The sequence below is a fragment of the Chiloscyllium plagiosum genome, chromosome 24 (assembly GCF_004010195.1).
Source record: "Chiloscyllium plagiosum isolate BGI_BamShark_2017 chromosome 24, ASM401019v2, whole genome shotgun sequence".
NCBI lineage: Eukaryota > Metazoa > Chordata > Chondrichthyes > Orectolobiformes > Hemiscylliidae > Chiloscyllium > Chiloscyllium plagiosum.
In genome coordinates, this window is record NC_057733.1 from 17233480 (window position 1) to 17253335 (window position 19856).

At 40.3% G+C, this 19856-nt stretch overlaps 1 protein-coding gene across 1 annotated transcript in view; it reads left to right on the top strand.

Moving 5' to 3' along the window:
* tbcd (tubulin folding cofactor D) overlaps nt 1-19856 on the top strand; it is a 277831-nt gene that overhangs the window by 20735 nt on the left and 237240 nt on the right. The window contains exons 2-5 of the mRNA XM_043714487.1: nt 691-741; nt 9515-9612; nt 9717-9818; nt 14769-14915. Coding sequence (XP_043570422.1) covers nt 691-741; nt 9515-9612; nt 9717-9818; nt 14769-14915 — 398 coding nt within the window. The remainder of the gene's footprint in view (nt 1-690; nt 742-9514; nt 9613-9716; nt 9819-14768; nt 14916-19856) is intronic.

A 19856-nucleotide genomic window follows, 5' to 3' on the forward strand; every position in this document is an offset into this window, starting at 1 on the left:
TCCTAGTAGCACACAAACCCACCAACACTCTCAAACAAAAACTAACAAACTTAAAAGACCCAGTACATCCCATGGACAAAACCAAAGTAGTCTACAAAATTCCATGCGAGGACTGCCAGAAACACTACGTACGACAAACAGGAAGAAAGTTAGCCACCAAGATACACGAACACCAGTTAGCCACAAAAGGACACCACCCTCTCTCCCTCGTGGCCCTACACACGGAGGGAAAAAAACCCACTATTCGACTGGGACAAAACATCTATCCTGGGACAGGCTAAGCAAAGACATGCCAGAGAATTCCTAGAGGCCTGGCACTCCAACCACAACGCCATAAACAAACACATAGATCTAGATACCATCTATCAACCCCTCAGAAAACGAACAGGAAATGACATCACCACAAACCCCAGGAACCCCATCCAGGACAAACATATAAATAGAAAGCAGGAGACAACAGCTTCACTTCACTTGGAGGTCGCCACTGATGATGTTACCTAGCCAGGTAATGAAACGTCTGGATATCAAACCTACAGCTCAGCAAGCAAACCTACACCCTAAATGGAAGGAAGTGCCACAAGGCCAGCATTGTGACTGATGAGGAAAGAAACAATCCACCTGTACTAATGTCTGGAAATTGTTTCACCAAGTATGTGTTGTTCACTAATAGACTTTTCTTTCTTGTTCCAGTCATAATGGATAAATACCAGGAACAACCTCATCTGCTGGACCCACATTTGGGTAAGATAATCTATGTTTTCTGGACTGTTGAAAGGGAAGTAGCCATTTATATGTAAGAAATTCTAGCATAAATGTACAGTCTTGCTATTTATTGCATATGCTGGCATTGGCAGTGAGATGAGTGGCTTTTTCTGTGCTTTATGTTTATATGATAGTATGTTGTCACAATATCTGATGTAGACCTCTCATCGTAATTGACTCCAGAGACATGTCCTTGTTGTGACATCTGAATTGCAGATAGATATTATCTCCAACTTGTTTTCAGTTTATTATCTTATGGCACAGAATGAGACTATTGAACCTGTTGTGCCTGTGTTCATTCTTCAAAACGGTTCTCCAATTCAGCTCAACATCCCAACTATTTCTCTGCAAACCCATCTCTGCAGGAAATGTCTAACTGCCTTTTTAAAATTTCCATGGAATCTTTTCTACTAAGTTTCTAATGGAGCTTTCCAGACTTTAAATATATGAAAACATCGACCAAATTCCTGCTTTTGTTATTTTGCCATTTATTTTAAATCTTGTTGCAGTTTGATGTGCGCAGAGCATGTAATGAAGAAGTGAGGCAATGGCCCAGTGGTATTATCAGTGGATCATTAATCCAGAAACTCAGCTGATGGTCTGGGGACTTGGGTTCAAATACCACCATAGCAGATAATGGAATTTAGATTCAATTAAAAATAAAACTGGAATTCAGAATCTATTGATGTTAGTTGTCGGAAAAACCTATTTGGCTCACTATTGTCCATCAGGGAAGGAAATCTGCCATTCTCAGCTGATCTGACTGATATGTGACTCCAGACCCATAGCAATGTGGTTGGCTCTCAACAGGCCTCTGAAATGCACCTCGGTTCAAGGGCAGCTAGGTATAGGCAATAAATGCTGGCCAGCCAATGAAGCCCGTATTCCACAAGTGAATAAAAAAAGTGATCTATCTCAATATTTAATAGGGTTTGACTCTGAAATAGGAGTGTCATAAATGTATCAAATAGATCATGTTCCTTTACGGGTTATTTATAGGGTTACTCTAGTGATTGAAACGAAGTCAGCCCACTGGACATCACCGAGTGTGAGTTCCCTGATTTGGGCTGTTAATCGGGTCCAATCAGGAGCCCTGACTGACAGAAAAACTGAAATGTCAGAGGTTCTGATCACTCTGAGGTATCTGGATCAATGTCAAGGACTTTCCACGTGTAAATAAAGGGTGATGGTTACTAGATACTGACTGCTGTGGAGTTATTTCAGTGGTAATGAGAGAAAAGCACGTTGCTGAAGAAATTCTTTGAGTCGGGGTAAGCATTTCTGGTATCATGCCATTATTTGGGAAGCTTAGCTTGTTTAATCCTGCAAACAAAGATTGGGTCCAGTATGTGGAAAGAATGCATTATTTTTTCAGGGCAGATGAAAATAATGAGTGATTCTCCTGACAGCTTGTGGACCCACAGCTTTTTTCAGTTATTAGGAACCTAACTTTCCTCTGAGGCGCCAGGTAGTGAAAGCTTTCAAGAGTTGATGGATTTAATTAAGGAATATTACGACCCAAAGTCTCCTCTAATTCTAGGTGCTATAGGTTTTACCCATCAATTCGAGAACTAGGGGAATCCATTTTGGGATTTTTGACGAGTTTAAGATGATTGGCAGAAGCAGGTGACTTTGGTTTAACCCTTAATGAGATGCTGAGAGACCGCTTGGTATGTGGGATTAAGGATGTAATTATGCAAAGGTGCCTACTAGCTGAAGCCCAACTGGTCTTCAAGCTGGCACTACGATTGGCTTCATCATTGGAAAATGTGGCAATTGGAGCATATGAAAAGTTGCAGGGTATTCTGATGGAAGTGGGTACTCTTGCTAGGCTGACTGAGCGAGAGGTCCATCACCTTGAGTGAAGGCAATTGCATAGCCTCACTCAGGACATATCCTGACCAGAGTGATTCTCAGTCAGCACACATCAAAACCCCAAAACAAAGCCAAGCCTCGGTCAAACAGTTAAAATTTTCTTCAGGATCGGGGCTGTCAAGCCATTATAGTTGCTGTTGGTATGTGGACTCAAGACAGCAAAAGAGTCCTACTTGACCGAAATTGAATTCATCAGCCAGTATCCAGGAGAGTGCACACCCTGTAAAGTCCACTTATACATGGTTTTGAACCATTAAATTGCTTCACAATTTCCAAATCAGAACCAATCAAAATAAACATCTTGTTAATTGGTCACCTGGCTTTATTTGATGTCAATACTAATGTGGCCATTTCAGTGATCGCAGAACCAGTCTTTAACAAAATTTGCTCTGAACTCCAACCCTTGAGTTTGTCCAAGTCCTCAGCTAGATTGAGAACCTAAACCAGGGGAACCTTTACAGATTAAGGTACAACTTCCATTCTGGTCTCTTATGAGAAGCAGCTTGTTCAGTTATGACTGACTGTCCGAAAAGGCTGAGCCCAAGCTTGATGGGCCAAAATTGGATGAGAGTGATTCACCTTGATTGACTCAATATTTTTCAAATAGAAAATGGCTGCCTGAGTAAAATCCTAACTAAATATTTTCAGGAAGGTCTCGGATCTATAAAACACCTTGCACGTTGACCAGGAAGAAATTCAACGATTCTGCAAGGCTTGTCCAGTGCTATTAGCCTTAGGGGCAAAAGTAGAGGCAGAAATCAGAAGCATGGGAAGCGAGTAATCATCAGACCAGTCTGTTTTGCAGAATGGGAAGCACCGCTCATAACGATTGTGAAGTCCAGTGGGTCAGTTTGCCTTTGTGGGGATTTTGAACAAAATCCACTTCGCAGCTGGATAAATACCCACTCCCTTGCCTTGAGGATTTATGTGCAAAGCTGGTGGAGGGAGCTGTCCTTCACGAAGCTGTGCATTAGCCAAGAGTACTTGCAATTGCAGTTGGATGAGGATTCCCAGATGAATGCTACTGTTAGTACCTATGAGAGTTTGTACCAATATACGAGACTGCCATTTAGGTATTGTTAGCCTGTGGATGTTTTAAGTGGCTGATGGAAAACATTTTACAAGTAAACCGCAGGTTGCCACTTATCTAGATGACGGACTTAGAAAACTTGGACACAGTCCTTAGACATTTCTCCCAGGTGGGTGTATGCCTTAGGGCAAAATGTGTATTTCAGGCATCCCAATTGACCTACTTTGGCTACAGAGTCGACAAGACTGGGTTACACACCCATTGGAAGATAATTTGAGGGCAATCAAAGATGTCCCAGCTCCCACGGCAGTACTAGAGCTTATGTCTTTCCTTAGGCTGGTGAACTATTATGGAAAGGTCATACATAACCTGGCTGCCATCCTAGCACCTTTTGCACCAACTCCTTAAAAAAATGTCAACCTTGGAAATGGTTGCATAGCAAAGCCATAACCTTCAGGGAAGTGAATAAACAGCTATCACCTTTCAAGATGTTGGCACACGACGACCCCAAGTGAGATCTCGTATCCCCATGCGGCATCAGGATAGTAATAGCTCATAGGTGGCCAATGGAGAAGAATGCCTGATAGTGTATGCATCTAGGGCTTTGGCTAATGCTGAGTGGAAATACACCGAGATAGTGAAGCAAGGTTTAGTGGTCATATTTGGAGTCAGAGAGTTCCACCAATACCTTTACTAATTTATAATAGTAACAGACCACAAACCCCTGGTAGGTCTTAGAGAGGACAAGGCAGTGCCATCCATAGCTTCAGGCCGAATTCAGCAGTGGGCTGTAATACTAAATGCGTATAATTACAAGTTGGAACACCATCCGGAGGCAAAGTAGGAAATGCGAATGCCTTTAAGCTGCCTCCCGCTGGCAGATACACAACCGGTGGTACTGTCACTGGACGAGTCAATAATATTTTTAAATTCTCTGGACACACTTCCAGTCACAGTTGACAATATCAGACCTTGGATGCAGAAAGATCCGGTCCTGGCAAAATTGAAGCATCTGGTGCTGATGGCAGAACTGAAAGGGTTGTCCTACCAGAATTGAAACACTTTTGGACTCGGAGAGACCAAATCACAGTAGAGGACGACATATCGTTATGGGGAGCAAGAGTTATTGTCTCGAGCAAAGGTCACTGCCGGATTCTGGGTGAACTCTACCAGAGTCATCAAGGGGTTTCCAAAATGAAGATGTTGGCAAGAAATTACATCTGGTAGCCAGGATTGGATACAGACATAGCTTCATGACTGGGTCAGTGACCAGAGTGCCAGCAAGGACAAAACGTACCACCAGCATTTCTGGGACTATCTGGACTGAGTTACATATTGATTATGCAGGTCCTTTCATGGGTTCAATGTTCTTAGCCATTGTGGGCACCCACTCAAAATGGCTGGGCATGCATATAGTTCATTCATCAAATCCAGGCACAATAGGAAAGGTGTGCGGATCTTTTGCAATACATAGACTCCTGGAAGTGTTGGTCACAGATAACGGACCATTGTTTACCAGCAGAGAATTTGAGTATTTCCTAAATTCAAACGGTATTTGTCATGTAAGAATAGCTCCATACCATCCATCATCCCGTGGTCTGGCAGAAGGAGCAGTCCAAACTTTGAGGCAAGCAAAAAGAAACAACCTACAGCTACATGAAATACCAAAATATTCCAGTTTCTATTTGATGAACCCACATGCAACTGGAGAGATATCTCCAGCATAGTTTCCTAATGGAGAAGAATAAATCTGATCCTCTCGGACCTGGGAGGGGGGTGCGTAAGGTGAAACAGCATTAACAATGTCAATGTCTGACATTAGACTCTCCAAGTGAGAGAAACAATTTACTTCAGGGGACAAAATTTGGTGTTGGAATAGCTGGAATGGTCCTGCATGGATAAGAGGCATGGTCAACGTGAGGTCAGGTCCAGTGATGTATAAAGTTTGGATAGGTGCGGTGTTCTTAAACAAGCACGTGGACTATGTGAAAGCTGAAAACCTGCAAACGTTGCGGGATCAAAATGTGTCTGGCTCCTTGACTGCCTTTCCGACTGTTCTGAAACCTGTGGGTTCTCCCTCTCTGTCAAGCATTGAAGATTCCTCATAATCTGCAATATGGACACAGAATCGTAGAATCCCTACAGTGTGGGAACAGGCTGTTTGGCCGATCAGGTCCACACTGACCTTCTAAAGAGCATCCCAACCCCCTTCTTGATTCCTGTAATCCTGCATTTCCCATGGCTAATCCATCTCGCCTGCACATCCCATGATACTATGGGCAACATGTTCGTTTCACCTAACCTTCATATCTTTAGACTGTGGGAGGAAACCAGAGTACACGGAGGAAACTGACACAGACACTGGGTACACTGGGTACACTGGGTACAATGTGCAAACTCCACACAGACAGTCGCCTGAAGCTGAAATTGAACTTGTGTCCCTGGCATTGATGATTCAATGCTTATCACTGAGCCACAGTGCCACCCTGACACAGTGCATGTTGCCACCTGAAGAGGGAATGAATTTCTTCCAAGACCCTCTGCTCATAAGAGACGAGTTACGTGCCACCCATATCAGAAGCAGTGTTGGACGAACCTGACCCGGTGCTAAAACACTCCAGGAGGAGCTACAAAAATAAAGAACTATCCTATGTCCTCAGACTCACGGGGAGGGATGTCATGATTGTAATGAGGTCAGCCAAGTGGACCTAATAGACTATGAGTTTCCTGATTCGAGCTGTTAATCTAGTCCAGACAGGGAGCGCTGGCTGACATACAAACAGGAGTGTCAGAGGTTCTGATCACCCTGAGAACTGGATCAGTGTTAAGGATTCTCCGTGTGTGAATAAAGGGTGGCTTGGTGATGGACCTCTGTGGAGTTATTTCAGTTTGTCATAGCCTGTAGCATGATTCAGTACTTTTATGTAGACGAGCAGGAGGCTGGAAGAACAGGCATCATCAGGAGGTGGAGAAGTTGACGTTTCAGGTATAACCCTTCTTCAGGAATGGAGGTGGGGATGGGGGGAGTTGTAGATAAAGAGAGGGAAGGGCCAGCCTGACTTCACGGTCACCGCCCATTTCAATTCCCCTTTCCACTCCCTCTCCGACATGTCCATCCATGGTCTCCTCCTTTGCCACAGTACAGTAAATCAGACCACAGATTGGAGGAACAACACCTCATCTTCCGCTTGGGCAGCCTACAGGAGGACTCCAATTTCAAGCAACCTTCCCAGCCCCATCTCCTCCCTTCCGTCCCTCCGATCAACCCTTCCTTCCAGCTACCAACTGGATTCATTCCTTCCATTGATTAACCAGGTTGTACATCCACCTGTATTAACCTATCACTACCTCATACTCTGCCCCCCCTCCACTCATAACCCTTCCCTTTCCCCCACCTTTATCTGCAGCTCTCCCCTACCCCTGCCTCTGTTTCTGAATAAGGGCTATGCCTGAAATGTGAACTTCTCCACCTCCTGATGCTGCCTGGCTTGCTGTGTTCTTACAGCCTCCTGCTTGTCTATTTCGGATTCCAGCACCTACGGTTTTTTTTGTCTCAGTACTTATATGAGCAGTTGAGATGCACATATTGCAAATGACAGAAATCATGATGAGACATTGATTCTTTTTTATAAGTGGAATTTTTGATTACATTTTGTTAGCATTAATTACTTGTTCATGCAGTTAAATTCGTGTAAACTGTTAAGCTTTTTTTGATAAGATTATGAAAACGAATGTGAATGTAAATGTAGTTGTTTTGTGGCTGCAACCTACCTATCCAGCAACCCATGTTTGTCGTCTTGAAACATCTCCTGATCAGGCATGCTAAAATATGACTGCCTTCCTCACATCAGATTTACATTTCTGGTTTTGTTGCTTTATTTTGTTGATCCTAAAAATCTTAGTCAAAACATACCCTTCCTGCTGTTGCCTACTGCTAGTTCTCCATTTCCATGGACTGGTTTTTTGTGGTGCTTGCTGTTGACCTTGAAGAAGGCAGTCCACAGCTAAGGATTTCCCTTGTCCTGATATCAATTTGTTTCTGGCAACAAGTGAAAGGGATCTCCAGGCTTCCAGCAACAATGATATCATCAAGCAGGGTAAACAACCCATCACTGTTTCAAATGAGCAGTGATCACAAACACTGACGGTTGCATTGGCATTTCATGAACACAGTCTGTACCAATATATTTAGCTGTTAAATTAAGGTAGTTCACTCAAACACCTTTTGTTATACACAGTCAATTTAATGTATTATTGTACTCCTGTAGTTTTTTAGTTCTATCAAGCATTTTCCTACCTCTTGTTCGGATTATAGTTCAAATTTCTATTTTTTTGACAAGTTGATTCATGATCCTTTACGTCACTGTAAGAAAGGAAAGAGAGTTTAAAAACTGAATACTTGTTGAAAAAACATTAAACAAGGACATAATTTTCGTATGTTTGGAATGCCTTCAGCATTGAGTTAATTTATGTAAAAACAGTAAAGACTTTGTACATTAGCTTTGGCTGTTTAGCTGATAAGGATGATGTGAACCACAAAGTCTCCTTAATTGTTATTGGTTTTACATTGCGATTGACCACTAGGAACTGGTGGATCAATGTTTTCCCTGAGCTCGATTTGCTCACAACAATTTGATGTTGCAGCTCATGAGCCATCGTATACAGTAGATGGGAGTAATAAATATGTAGAGCTACAGATTGACTAAAAATATATTTTGACATATCCAGTTCCTGAACTAAAATACATTTTCTACTCTAATATTGCTAAATCTCTTCATAGTCAGGTCTTTTAAATTTGATTACTTAACCCTTAGTTGTTGGCAATTTCAGGAGAATGTTTCCTGAGACCAAATGGTTCTTTTCAATTCATACATTATGACACTCAAGTAGTTATTAATCTGAATAAAAAATACTCAGGGAATGCTACATTATTATATGTATCTCAAGTATCTAAATTAAAACACAATTTTGCAGTAAAATAAAAAAAAACTACATTGCATTTACTTTTTTGTTACTACTTTTGTTTTTTTCTCTTCCTGAACTTTGCACATCGCTAGTTATCTTTTCTTTCCGTTTAAACTCTTCTATTTGTTCTAATCATTGTTTCATTTATCTTGTGTTATGTTTTCTATGCTCCCTCTGGTGGAGGATTTTTTGTTGTATAAAGGTTTGCTGGTTGAAAACAAGCCTTAAGGTTAGATTTTGAGTTAGTAGAAAGCCTTGTTGGTGACTTACAATATAAGATCGTAGGAACAACCAGATTGACACAAGATATGAAAACTGCATAGCTTCGTTAATGGTGCCTGCAGGGTTAACTTCAATCAACCTCAACTTATTTTTGTTGATCTGGAGAGAATATGACTTAATTTGATTTGTTTCTTCTCTCCTTCAAACTGATGTTACATTTCTATCCACTAATGCTCACTTTTATCTAACTATCTTAAGGCTGCACTTTAGATTTGAAGAAAACCACATTTAGATGTTCTCATAATAGATTGCATGCATTAAAGAAATGGGTAATGCTAGATTTGCTGATGTGAATATGTTTGGAAAATGACCACTGGTTTGAAATGATTGGGTGCAGAATCAAAAGGTGGCATTCTGAATGTCCCTTGAGGCTGCTTGAACGCAAGCATTATGGTTGTAATGTTGCTATTTGTCTTTATAGCAGAGTTGCTTAGAATTCTGTCCAGAAGTCAATGGATGAAAATTAAATTCTCTTGTCCTGGGTCTTGCTTTACGCCTTGGGAAAGTTTGGCTTTAGCGAGAGCCTGTTTTAAGATAATAATTGTGATGCCTTTGTGATGGATCTCACCTGACAATTTTATTTTTTAACATTGCTGCTAGAATGGATGCTGAATATACTGCTGGATATAGTGCGCAATGAACATTCTCCTTCATCTCTCGTACATCTTGCGTTCAAATTCCTTTATCTCATCTCAAAGGTACTGTGTTTTTAGTGTTAACTTAAATATTTGTTGAGAGAATCTGTTATTGCACAGATAATTGATCTGCAACTGTATTACGGAATTTTTTTTTCCCATCGTAGGTGCGTGGCTATAAATATTTCCTGAGATTGTTCCCTCATGAAGTGGTAGATCTGCAACCAGTGTTGAATTTACTCAGTCAGCAAGACCCAAAAGACTGTGATGTAAGTAGAGAGTCACGAGTTATTCATCTTTAGACTGATTTTTCACAGCAAGGACTTGCATAAATAATTGCTCTAAATGCAGCCTGTATTCTTCGGAGTTGAAAAAATGTTAGGGATAAGCAGTTCTGCTGTTGGCTGAATTCTGATCTTTGGATCATGGAATTCTGCCCTTTTAATTTGCTTTCTAACCGTTGCCTCGTTCAGGGAACTAATACTCAAGCCCTTTTGTCTTTCATCCATTGCTAATACTGATCTAGCTTTGACTCTATCTCGGTGATCAGGAGATGCAGCAGCAACTGATGAGCCTGCAGACTGCCATTCTGCACTGGGCTCTCTTCTTGGTGTCACCTCTGTTGTGGGAGCTGCTGCTGCTGTTGGTGGAAGATGGATGGATTTTCTTGCCCAAACCAAGACTCAAATACGAAAGGAATGACCCAGCCCATTGCTAATCGCTCGGCATCAGGCATGAGCGCTGATCTTGAGATGTGTGAGAGGATTGTGAAGGAGGAAAGGAGATTCCAGTTGGCCATAGTCTCAGCCACATCCTGGGCAGCAAATACCACTTTGCGCTGACTCTGGCTTGACATATTTGAGATCCCAGGACTGTATGAGCACTACTTGATGGAAATGGCTGTAATCCTCAGCTAGGTTCTCTTTTCTTGGGGTCTGAGTTCCTAAATCTCAGGTAGATGGCTTGCCCTTCCAGGCAGTGTGGATCAAATCTAATGTAATCCTTTGATAGGATGATGATGAGGATCCAAGTTTGGCAATGTGACAAAACTCAGGAAGAGAGGAGTGGGTGGGGAATGATGGGATGGACAGGTTGAGTGAGTGGAACATAGTTGTGGTGGAAAGGGTTGAATAAGTGGGGAGAGAAGGGTTAAGCCAGTGAGAGTGAGTATGGAGATTATAAGTATATGAGTAGGGATGGAGGGGATGAGTGAATATGGAGGACAGATTATTTAAAAAAAGGTTAAGTGAGTTGAGTGTTGTGGAGAATGGTTGGGAATAGGGCTATGGTGGAGTAGAGGAACTGATTATAATGTATGTGATGAAGAGGACATTTTCTCTTTTGGAAGAATCTGGAACTAGAGGTCACTTTAAAAATTTTAGTGGACAATTTAAAACAGATTTGAGGTTTTTTTTGCACATTGTGTTTTTTCAACTGTTCCTGAAAAGGTAATGGAAACACAATTTTTGAATATATTAAGGCAGAGGAGTGCAGATTCTTGTTGTGCAAGGGGAAGAAAGGTTATTGGGTAGATAGGAATGCATGTTTAAGTATACAATCAGGTCAGCAGTGATCTTATTGAATGGTAAAGCAGATTTGAGGGGTTGTCTCTATGCTTTTTGTTCATATGTTCAAATCATACATTAGTTTCTCCAGGTGAATAATTAAATTGCCTCTTGCCCATTGTGCAGAAATTCCTTTTGATCTCTGCCTAATTGTTAAGTGGATTAGGGTGAGAATCACAGACTTTGAAATAGGAATCTGGCTTTTGGAAACAGCCTTTTGCTACCTGACTATCAAAGACAAACGTGGATGGAGAGCGTGTTGCATGGATTGCAGAATGCAATGCTGCGGAATTAGTTAACCAAGCAAGACACCCCATAATAATAATGATGGGCGGTACGGTGGCACAGTGGTTAGCACTGCTGCCTCACCGCCAGAGACCCGGGTTCAATTCCCGACTCAGGCGACTGACTGTGTGGAGTTTGCACATTCTCCCCGTGTCTGCGTGGGTTTCCTCCGGGTGCTCCGGTTTCCTCCCACAGTCCAAAGATGTGCACATCAGGTGAATTGGCCATGCCAAATTGCCCATAGTGTTACGTAAAGGGGTAAATGGACGGGAATGGGTGGGTTACGCTTCGGCGGGTCGGTGTGGACTTGTTGGGCCGAAGGGCCTGTTTCCACACTGTAAGTAATCTAATCTAATGTGTAATGATATGTGAAGATAAATTGTGTCAGTTAAACAAAATTAAATTGTACAATCAGGTAACTAGAATTAGGGACCTTTAAAAGTTCAAACAAAGCCTTGACTTTCAGTGGTTACTCATCCAAAATTCATGTTAATGAAGAAATATTCATTTCAAAATCATGTTGTTTGGCAGCACTTGCCTTCCCAAATGAGTTCCACTATCAAAGGAGTAGATATTGGACAGTGTATTTCAACTCCCTTAAAAGAAAGATATTCAGACACCTTGTCAGAAGGACTGGTGTCTTTGAACCATAATCAGGACACATGTAAATTTATAACAAGAGTAAACATGGCCAACATGTGTGACATAATTAAGAAGTAATGAAATTAGATCAATTTTTATATAACATGCAGTAAGTCTGAAGCTTTTATAATGCCAGCGTGTCTCTCACCAAACTTGAAAAATGCCAAGTCTATGCAATTAGTGTAGAGCTCTGGAGTTTGAACATGTTCGTATGTATGCAGAGGCTGCTGACAGTTTTGTCTATTATCCCAAGCCATTATCTCTGTGGGTGCCCCGTTTGTTATTTTTGGCTGATTATATTGGATCTAGCCAGAGTCATGGGGAAGTCCTTTAGGGAGCAACAAACTCAAATATTCTGACGTTTAAGCAGATTCACTTTCTCCTCTTAAAGGGAGTCAAAATACTGTTGAAGAGAACACTTAGGACAGGAGGCAATCAAAGTACTTTGCAAACCTTTTCTATTTCTTATTTCAATACGATACTTAATCGAGAAACCACTGTATTACACCCAAATCCTTATGTTTTTTGTAATGAAACTTTGGCTCTTTTTTCTTTTACCATGTGTAGACTTGTTATATTTGGTGCAAATTTTCCAGACAAATAGAATTGCCTTTCTTCAGGTTTCTTTCTCTCTCATGTTTGATGTATTTTCCTTGTACAAGGAAACTTATACATGGTTGCAACCCCTTAGTTTCATATAAAAATTGAGAAAAATAATTTATTTGCTTTTTCTGAAATCCATGTGTTGCTGTTCATCCCATCTGATTATTTTGTCCTGTGAATATATTTGACAATGACCAATGCACCTGTGCTAAATTGCTCTTGGTGGGTTCATCAGCTTTTGTTTTGCTAACCACTGCCATTTTTGTCAAGTGCTTTTCAATTCAACCTGTTGTTGATAGAAAATCTAGTCATCATTTTCCAGCTCTTAAGGCATGTGACTATTTGTTCCTTAAACATGTGCCTGTGCTTTCCGAACTCCTAAATGTGCTAAGTTATCAGCAACATAGCTTTGGAATTGTTGAACATAATTTGCCAGATTATATCAAAATAGATGCATTGAGGAAGATCACAAGACATTAACAAAACACCTGACAATGTGTTTTCCTATTAAAATAAAACTGGACAATTCCAACCTGGCCAATTACTGCCCTGTTAGTCTATTCTTGATCATCAGTGAAGTGATGGAAGGAGTCATCAGCAATATTATTAAGCAGCATTTACTTAGCAGTAATCTGCTTACTGATGCTCAGTCAGCTTTTGACCTGCTGAAAGTCTTGGTTCAAGCATGAACAAAAGAGCTGAGTTCGAAGTGTGAAGTAGAATGAATGCCTTTGTTATCAAGGCTGCATTGATCCAAGTGTAGCATCATTGACTTCAGCATTGCTAGAGCTAATGAGAATTATGGTAACAGGAACTCTCCAGCAGTTGCAGTCCTAACAGTAGAAGGTGGTTTGGCGTGTTGGATGTCAAGTATCCCAGCTTTAAACATGGACTTCTAGGAAAGATGTTTTTGAAGGGTGACATGGTAGGTTTTTTGAGAAGAGAGTAGATTTGGATTATTACCAATGAAATTGTAGACATAAATACATGAACTTTGTATGAATTCTCCTCCCGACTCGTATGCCCTGTATTTTAATTCCACAATTTGATACTCTGTTTTTCTTTACGTGCTATTGAGTTATTTGTGCTAAATTTGAGCTTATCTTGAGAAATATATGCTTGTCATATGTTTGTCATGGCAAGAGAAATTAAGTTTGAAAATCCATTATGTTTTGACACAGATTGTGGTTTAAATAATAATTGTTGGAAAGCATGAAACAAACTGAATTCTGTTGTTTTCAAAGGTTTTCAATTTTGTTAATATGGACTATTAGTGCTGTTGTTGTAATTTAATAAATTAACACCTCCATTCCTGTATACATGGAAAGCATGAAATTTTGACCATTATAAGTTGTCAAAATTAGTACTTGGCTCTTTTTAAGTATGTTTATCTTGCAGAGGATGATCAAGTCTTTATTTCCTCTGTCTGAATTCTATTTGATAAGAAGGTTCAACTTATAGATTACACAAAGGCCAGTGCTTCGTAGTTATCAGGCATCTTTTCTTTGAATAGATTCCAATAATTCACCTTCTTTTCCTTATTGGTTAATAGTAATAGCAAATTCAAGTCCGTTGTAGCATTGGTTTAAATAATCGTTTTTCCATCCTGACAAAAAATTATACTTGTTGCTTAATACTATCTCTTTTGCTGTTTACAAAAAAAACTTCTGAAAGAAGTTCTAGTTATGGTAATATTTTATTCTCTCATTTGTTTGTAATTCCTCAGCCATTTGTTTCAGTCAGGGTAAAAACATTTGAAAATAAGCATGTTAACAGGTATTTTCTTTTAATCAGTTTATTTTTGATTTTATTTTTGGGAGAAACTTTAAGACAAAACAAATGTTTGTATCTCAATTCAGGATTGCAATCAATTATGTAGTGCCTGCAACCTCATTGTGTAGAAATAACTGAGCACAGATCCTGGCTTCCTCTTACCTAGCAAAGAATGATACTCAGGTTTTTCATTATGAACAGACTTTTAGTCCTGAATTCAAATGGTTGAATCCTAGGCAGTTCTTAGTGTTGCACATGGTGGAGTCCTAGATAGTGCCTGTGTTCCAAGACCTGTGTGCATTTTAATGCATTTTAATGGTGTGTAGTGATAGATTGTTTTGTATATTTCAGACCTGGGAGACTCGTTACATACTTCTATTATGGTTATCCATGACCTGTTTACTCCCATTCGATATGGCACGACTTGACGGTAACAATTCGACACAGGCAGGGCAATCTAGGACACCAACAATGGATCGGATTTTGAATGTAGCAAAGGTGAGTGCTATGACTCTGCTGTGTTAGAATTGTCTGTTTTCAATTTGTTTCAAGTTAACTTAAACTCTGAAGGAATAGAATAAAAAATGAGAAACTAATGTTAACTATAAAGGAATACTGGTGTCATTCAGAATGTAGGTTCATAGTTCCTTGGAAGTGAAGTTGCAGGTAGCTAGGATAGTGAAGAAGGCATTTGGTATGCTTTCCTTTATTGGTCAGAGCATTAAGTATAGGAGTTGGGAGGTCATGTTGCGGTTGTACAGGATGTTGTTAAGGCCACTTTTGGAATATTGTGTGCAATTCTGGTCTCCCTCCTATCAGAAGGATGTTGTGAAATTTGAAAGGGTTTAGAAAAGATTTACAAGCATGTTGCCGGGGTTGGAGGATTTGAGCTATAGGGAGAGGTTGAGGGCTAGGCTATTTTCCTGGGATCGTTGGAGGCTGAGGGGTGACTAACGTTATAGAGGTTTATAAAATCATGAGGCACATGGATAGGGTAAATAGACAAATGCTTTACTCCAGGGTCGGGGAGTTCAGACCGAGAGGGCAAAGGTTTTTAGGGTGAGAGAAGAAAACTTTAAAAGAGACCTAAGAGTGGTATATGTATAGAATGAGCTACCAGAAGAAGTGGTGGAGGATGGTACAATTGCAACATTTAAAAGGCATCTGGATGGTATGTGAATAGGAAGGGTTTAGATAGATATGGGCTAAGTGGTGGAAAATGGGACTAGATTAATTTAGGATATCTGGTCAGCATGGTCAGGTTGGATTGAACGTTCTGTTTCTATGCTGTATATCTCTGTGACTCTATAACTGTGGAAAAATTGTGAAAATCTTTTGAGTTTTCTTTTTCAGAATTAAGAGGTTCATTAAGAATCTAGGAACATGGGACTTAGTAGTTAGAGTTGGCATTCATCACGTTTGAGCATGCTCTGTCATTCAATGGAATCATGGCTGACCAGACTTTAGTTCATTTCTGAAGGAGTTACAAGGAAGTCGGGGGAAAAAACGAAATATTGTAGAGGAACAAACTGTACTTGGCTTACAGATTGGCTCAGATCACTAAAAGTGGCAACACAAATTGACAAAGCTATCAAGAGTGGAAACTTAAATTTGCAGAATATGTGCTTTGATAAGAAATTGGATTAAAAAATAGTTAACAGGTGCTTTTGAGAAATTGGAGGAGTAGCATAGTCAGCTAGCATTCTGCTTTTTCTTTTCTGTGTGTATGATCTAAATGGAGAGAAAGGGTAGAAACAGACTATGGATGCAATGAAGGACAGTCCCAACTTCAATGGCAAGTCGGGTAATAAGCAACTGGAACTTAACCTCTGACAAATTATGTTGAGTAGATATTTGGACAAGTTGAATATCATCGAGGATGGAGGATATGAACCTTGCAAGTAGGGTAGAAGTAGTTCAGTATATATAATGTGCCAAAAGAGTTTGGACGTTACAGAATGATGTCTGAATTCCAAAGGATAAGTTTATGAGCACCGGTTGCACAAAAGGGGGTTCAGAAGATTAAGAGGTAATTTGATTACAGTTTGAGTTATGACAGGGAACTGATAGTTTTCTCCATTTTTATTATTTTGCTTGTTTGCGCTTTAGTGCACACATTGGAGCCAGACCTTTCTGATTGTCATACCGATTGTCATATACTGTGGCCAGCAACAAGAACAATAGCACGGTGGTGGAAGGGGATCCTGAATGCATGATGTGACCATAAGAAGTGTGATGAATTTGGAGAGAGTTAAATGTTGATGGGTGGGTGGGTGGAATGCTTCAAGAAAGACAGGAATTCAAGGTGAGAGTGGGTGGGAAGCTAAGGTCTAGGTGTCAGTGGGTATGTTAATTACATTGTTAAAATATACTGATAAAGAGTACAGTTAATTAAATACTGAGTGCAATTATAAAGAGAGACTTCGGGAGTAATGGGGTGGTAGGTAGAAGGCAGACAAATATGATAATGTATTCTGTATATTAACTTATTATCAAAAATAAAATCTAGTTTCTACTTCAGCTGGCTTGGGATGCAATTAACCTGGAGAACAAAGAGATCTAAAGCCTTGTTTCCAAAAAATTTTGAACTCCTTGGTGCTTCAGCTGATAGTGGATCAAGTTCGGAAAGTGGACTTTCAGGAAGCAGTTAGTTCGAGCAAAAAGGAACTGTCCTTACTCTATAGTAGTTCCTGGTGGTTTTGGCTGAAGAAAGTGAAGCATCACAGTGCTACACATGGTCAAGCTAGATTTGTTGATTAGATGCAGAGACCAGTTGACCACTAAATGTGTTAAAGTTTGCACTGTTCACACTTTGAGGGAGTAATGATAGGAACTCTGCAATGCGAAGGGCAGGTGTGGGAAATGAAAAGTTTTGCTACAAGTAAGGGACCAAGGTTTGATATAATAGGGTGGTTAAGGTGATAAGAACAATAGAATCGTGATGAATGGAAACTAGACACAAGCGTTTTGCGAATTTAGGAGTGAGATGTAAGCAAGCAGAGGCAGACATTTTAAGGAGATAATTTATAACTCTCTCAACAAAAATACATCCCATTAGGAAGAAAAGATTCTAGGAGTGGGATCAAACCAACAATTGGCTAATCAAGGAAGGTAAGTAGAGATTTAAATTGAAATAAAAAGCATACAAGGAGGCCAAAGCAAATGATAGCCCTGAAGACTGGGATAAATTCAGAATCCAATCAAGGAGTACTAAAATAGATAATAAAGACAGAGAAAATAAACGACAAGAGCAATCTAGTGAGTAATACTAAAGCTGATAATAAAATCTTCCTTAAATATATAAAAAGGAAGAGAGACATCAAAGTAAATGTAGGCATCTTAGAAAATTAATCTATGGAGACAGTTTTGGAGCACAAGGAAATGGCAGAGGAGTTAAACAGATATTTTGCATCAGTCTTTATGATACTAAAAATATGGGGGAGGAATTAAGTGCCATTAGCATCATTAAAAAGAGTTGTATTAGATAAACTAATGGGGCTAAAGGCAGAGTTCCCTGGCCCTGATGACTTGCATCCTAGGATCCCAAAAGAAGTAGCTACAGAGATGGTGGATGCATCAGCTGAAATTTTCCAAAAGCTGTTTGATTCTGGAAAAGTATCAGAGGATTGGAAAACTGCTAATGTGACACTACTATTCAAAAAGTGAGGAAGGCAAAAAGCGGATAACTCTAACTGATTAGCCTAACATTTATTGTTGGAAAAGTATTGGAATCAATTATTAAGGAAGTAATAGCATAAATTTGGAAAAGCATAATCTAACCAAGCAGAGTCAGCACGAGTTCATGAAAAGGAAATCATGTATGACTAATTAGAGTTTTTCAAGGATGTCTCAGCTGGAGTGGATAGATATGTTTGGAGTTCCAGAAAGTGTTTGATAAGTACCGACAAATGAACGTAAGAGAAGAGCCCACAGTGTTGGTGGTAGTATATTGGCATGGATAGCGAATTGGCTTCTGGGTTGGAAACAGAGAGTGGGGATAAGAGGTACTTTTCCAGGTTGGGAAGTCGTGACCAACATGGTTTTACAGGGATCAGTGCTGGAACTGCAACTGTTTACAATTTATATTAATGACTAAGAGGAAGGAAGTGAATATGCTGTCGTCAGATTTGCAATCAACACAAAAGAAGGTGGGAAGGCAAGTTGTGAGAGGGATGCAGATGATTTATGGAGGAATATTGATAGATTGAATTAGTGAGCAAAAAGTTGACAAATGGACTACAATGTAAGAAAATGCAAAGTAGTTCACTTTGGAAGGGAGGACAACAGAAACAAAGTTATTTAAAGGGAGAAAGACTGCAGAAAGCTGCCACAAAAAGGGATTGGGAGCATGAAACACAGAAACCCAGCACACAGTTGCAGCAGGTAATCAGGAAGGCTAATGGAATGCTGACCCTTTTTTCAAGGGTTTGGAGTAGAAGTCTTGGGAAGTCTTAGTGAAATCGTATAAGAGACCACATCTGGAATACTGTGAACAAGTGACAAAGAGGATTAATGAGGGCAGAGCGGTAGATGTGATCTATATGGACTTCAGTAAGGCTTTTGACAAGGTTCCCCATGGAGACTGATTAGCAAGGTTAGATCTCATGGAATACAGAGAGAACTAGCCATTTGAATACAGAACTGGCTCAAAGGTTGAAGACAGAGGGTGGTGGTGGAGGTAGTTTTTCAGACTGGAGGCCTGTGACCAGTGGAGTGCCACAAAAATCTATGCTGAGCCCTCTACTTTTTGTCATTTACATAAATGATTTGGATGCGAGCATAAGAGGTACAGTTAGTAAGTTTGCAGATGACACCAAAATTGGAGATATAGTGGACAGTGAAGAGGGTTACCTCAGATTACAACATCTGGACCAGATGGGCCAATGGACTGAGAAGTGGCAGATGGAGTTTAATTCAGATAAATGCGAATCTTAGCAGGACTTATACACTTAATGTATGGTCCTAGGGAGTGTTGTTGAACAAAGAGACCTTGGAGTGCAGGTGCATAGCTCCTTGAAAGTGGAGTCGCAGGTAGATAGGATAGTGAAGAAGGTGTTTGGTATGCTTTCATTTATTGGTCAGAATATTGAGTACAGGAGGACTTGTTGCGGCTGTACAGGACATTGGGGGGAAAGTGAGGACTGCAGATGCTGGAGATCAGAGCTGCAAATGTGTTGCTGGAAAAGCGCAGCCGGTCAGGCAGCATCCAAGGAGCAGGAGAATCGACGTTTCGGGCATGAGCCCTTCTTCAGGAATAAGGAAAGTGTGTCCAGCAGGCTAAGATAAAAGGTAGGGAGGAGGGACATTGGTTAGGCCACTGTTGGAATATTGCGTGCAATTCTGATCTCCTTCCTATCGGAAAGATGTTGTGAAACTTGAAAGGGTTCAGAAAAGATTTACAAGGATGTTGCAGGGTTGGAGGATTTGAGTTACAGGGAG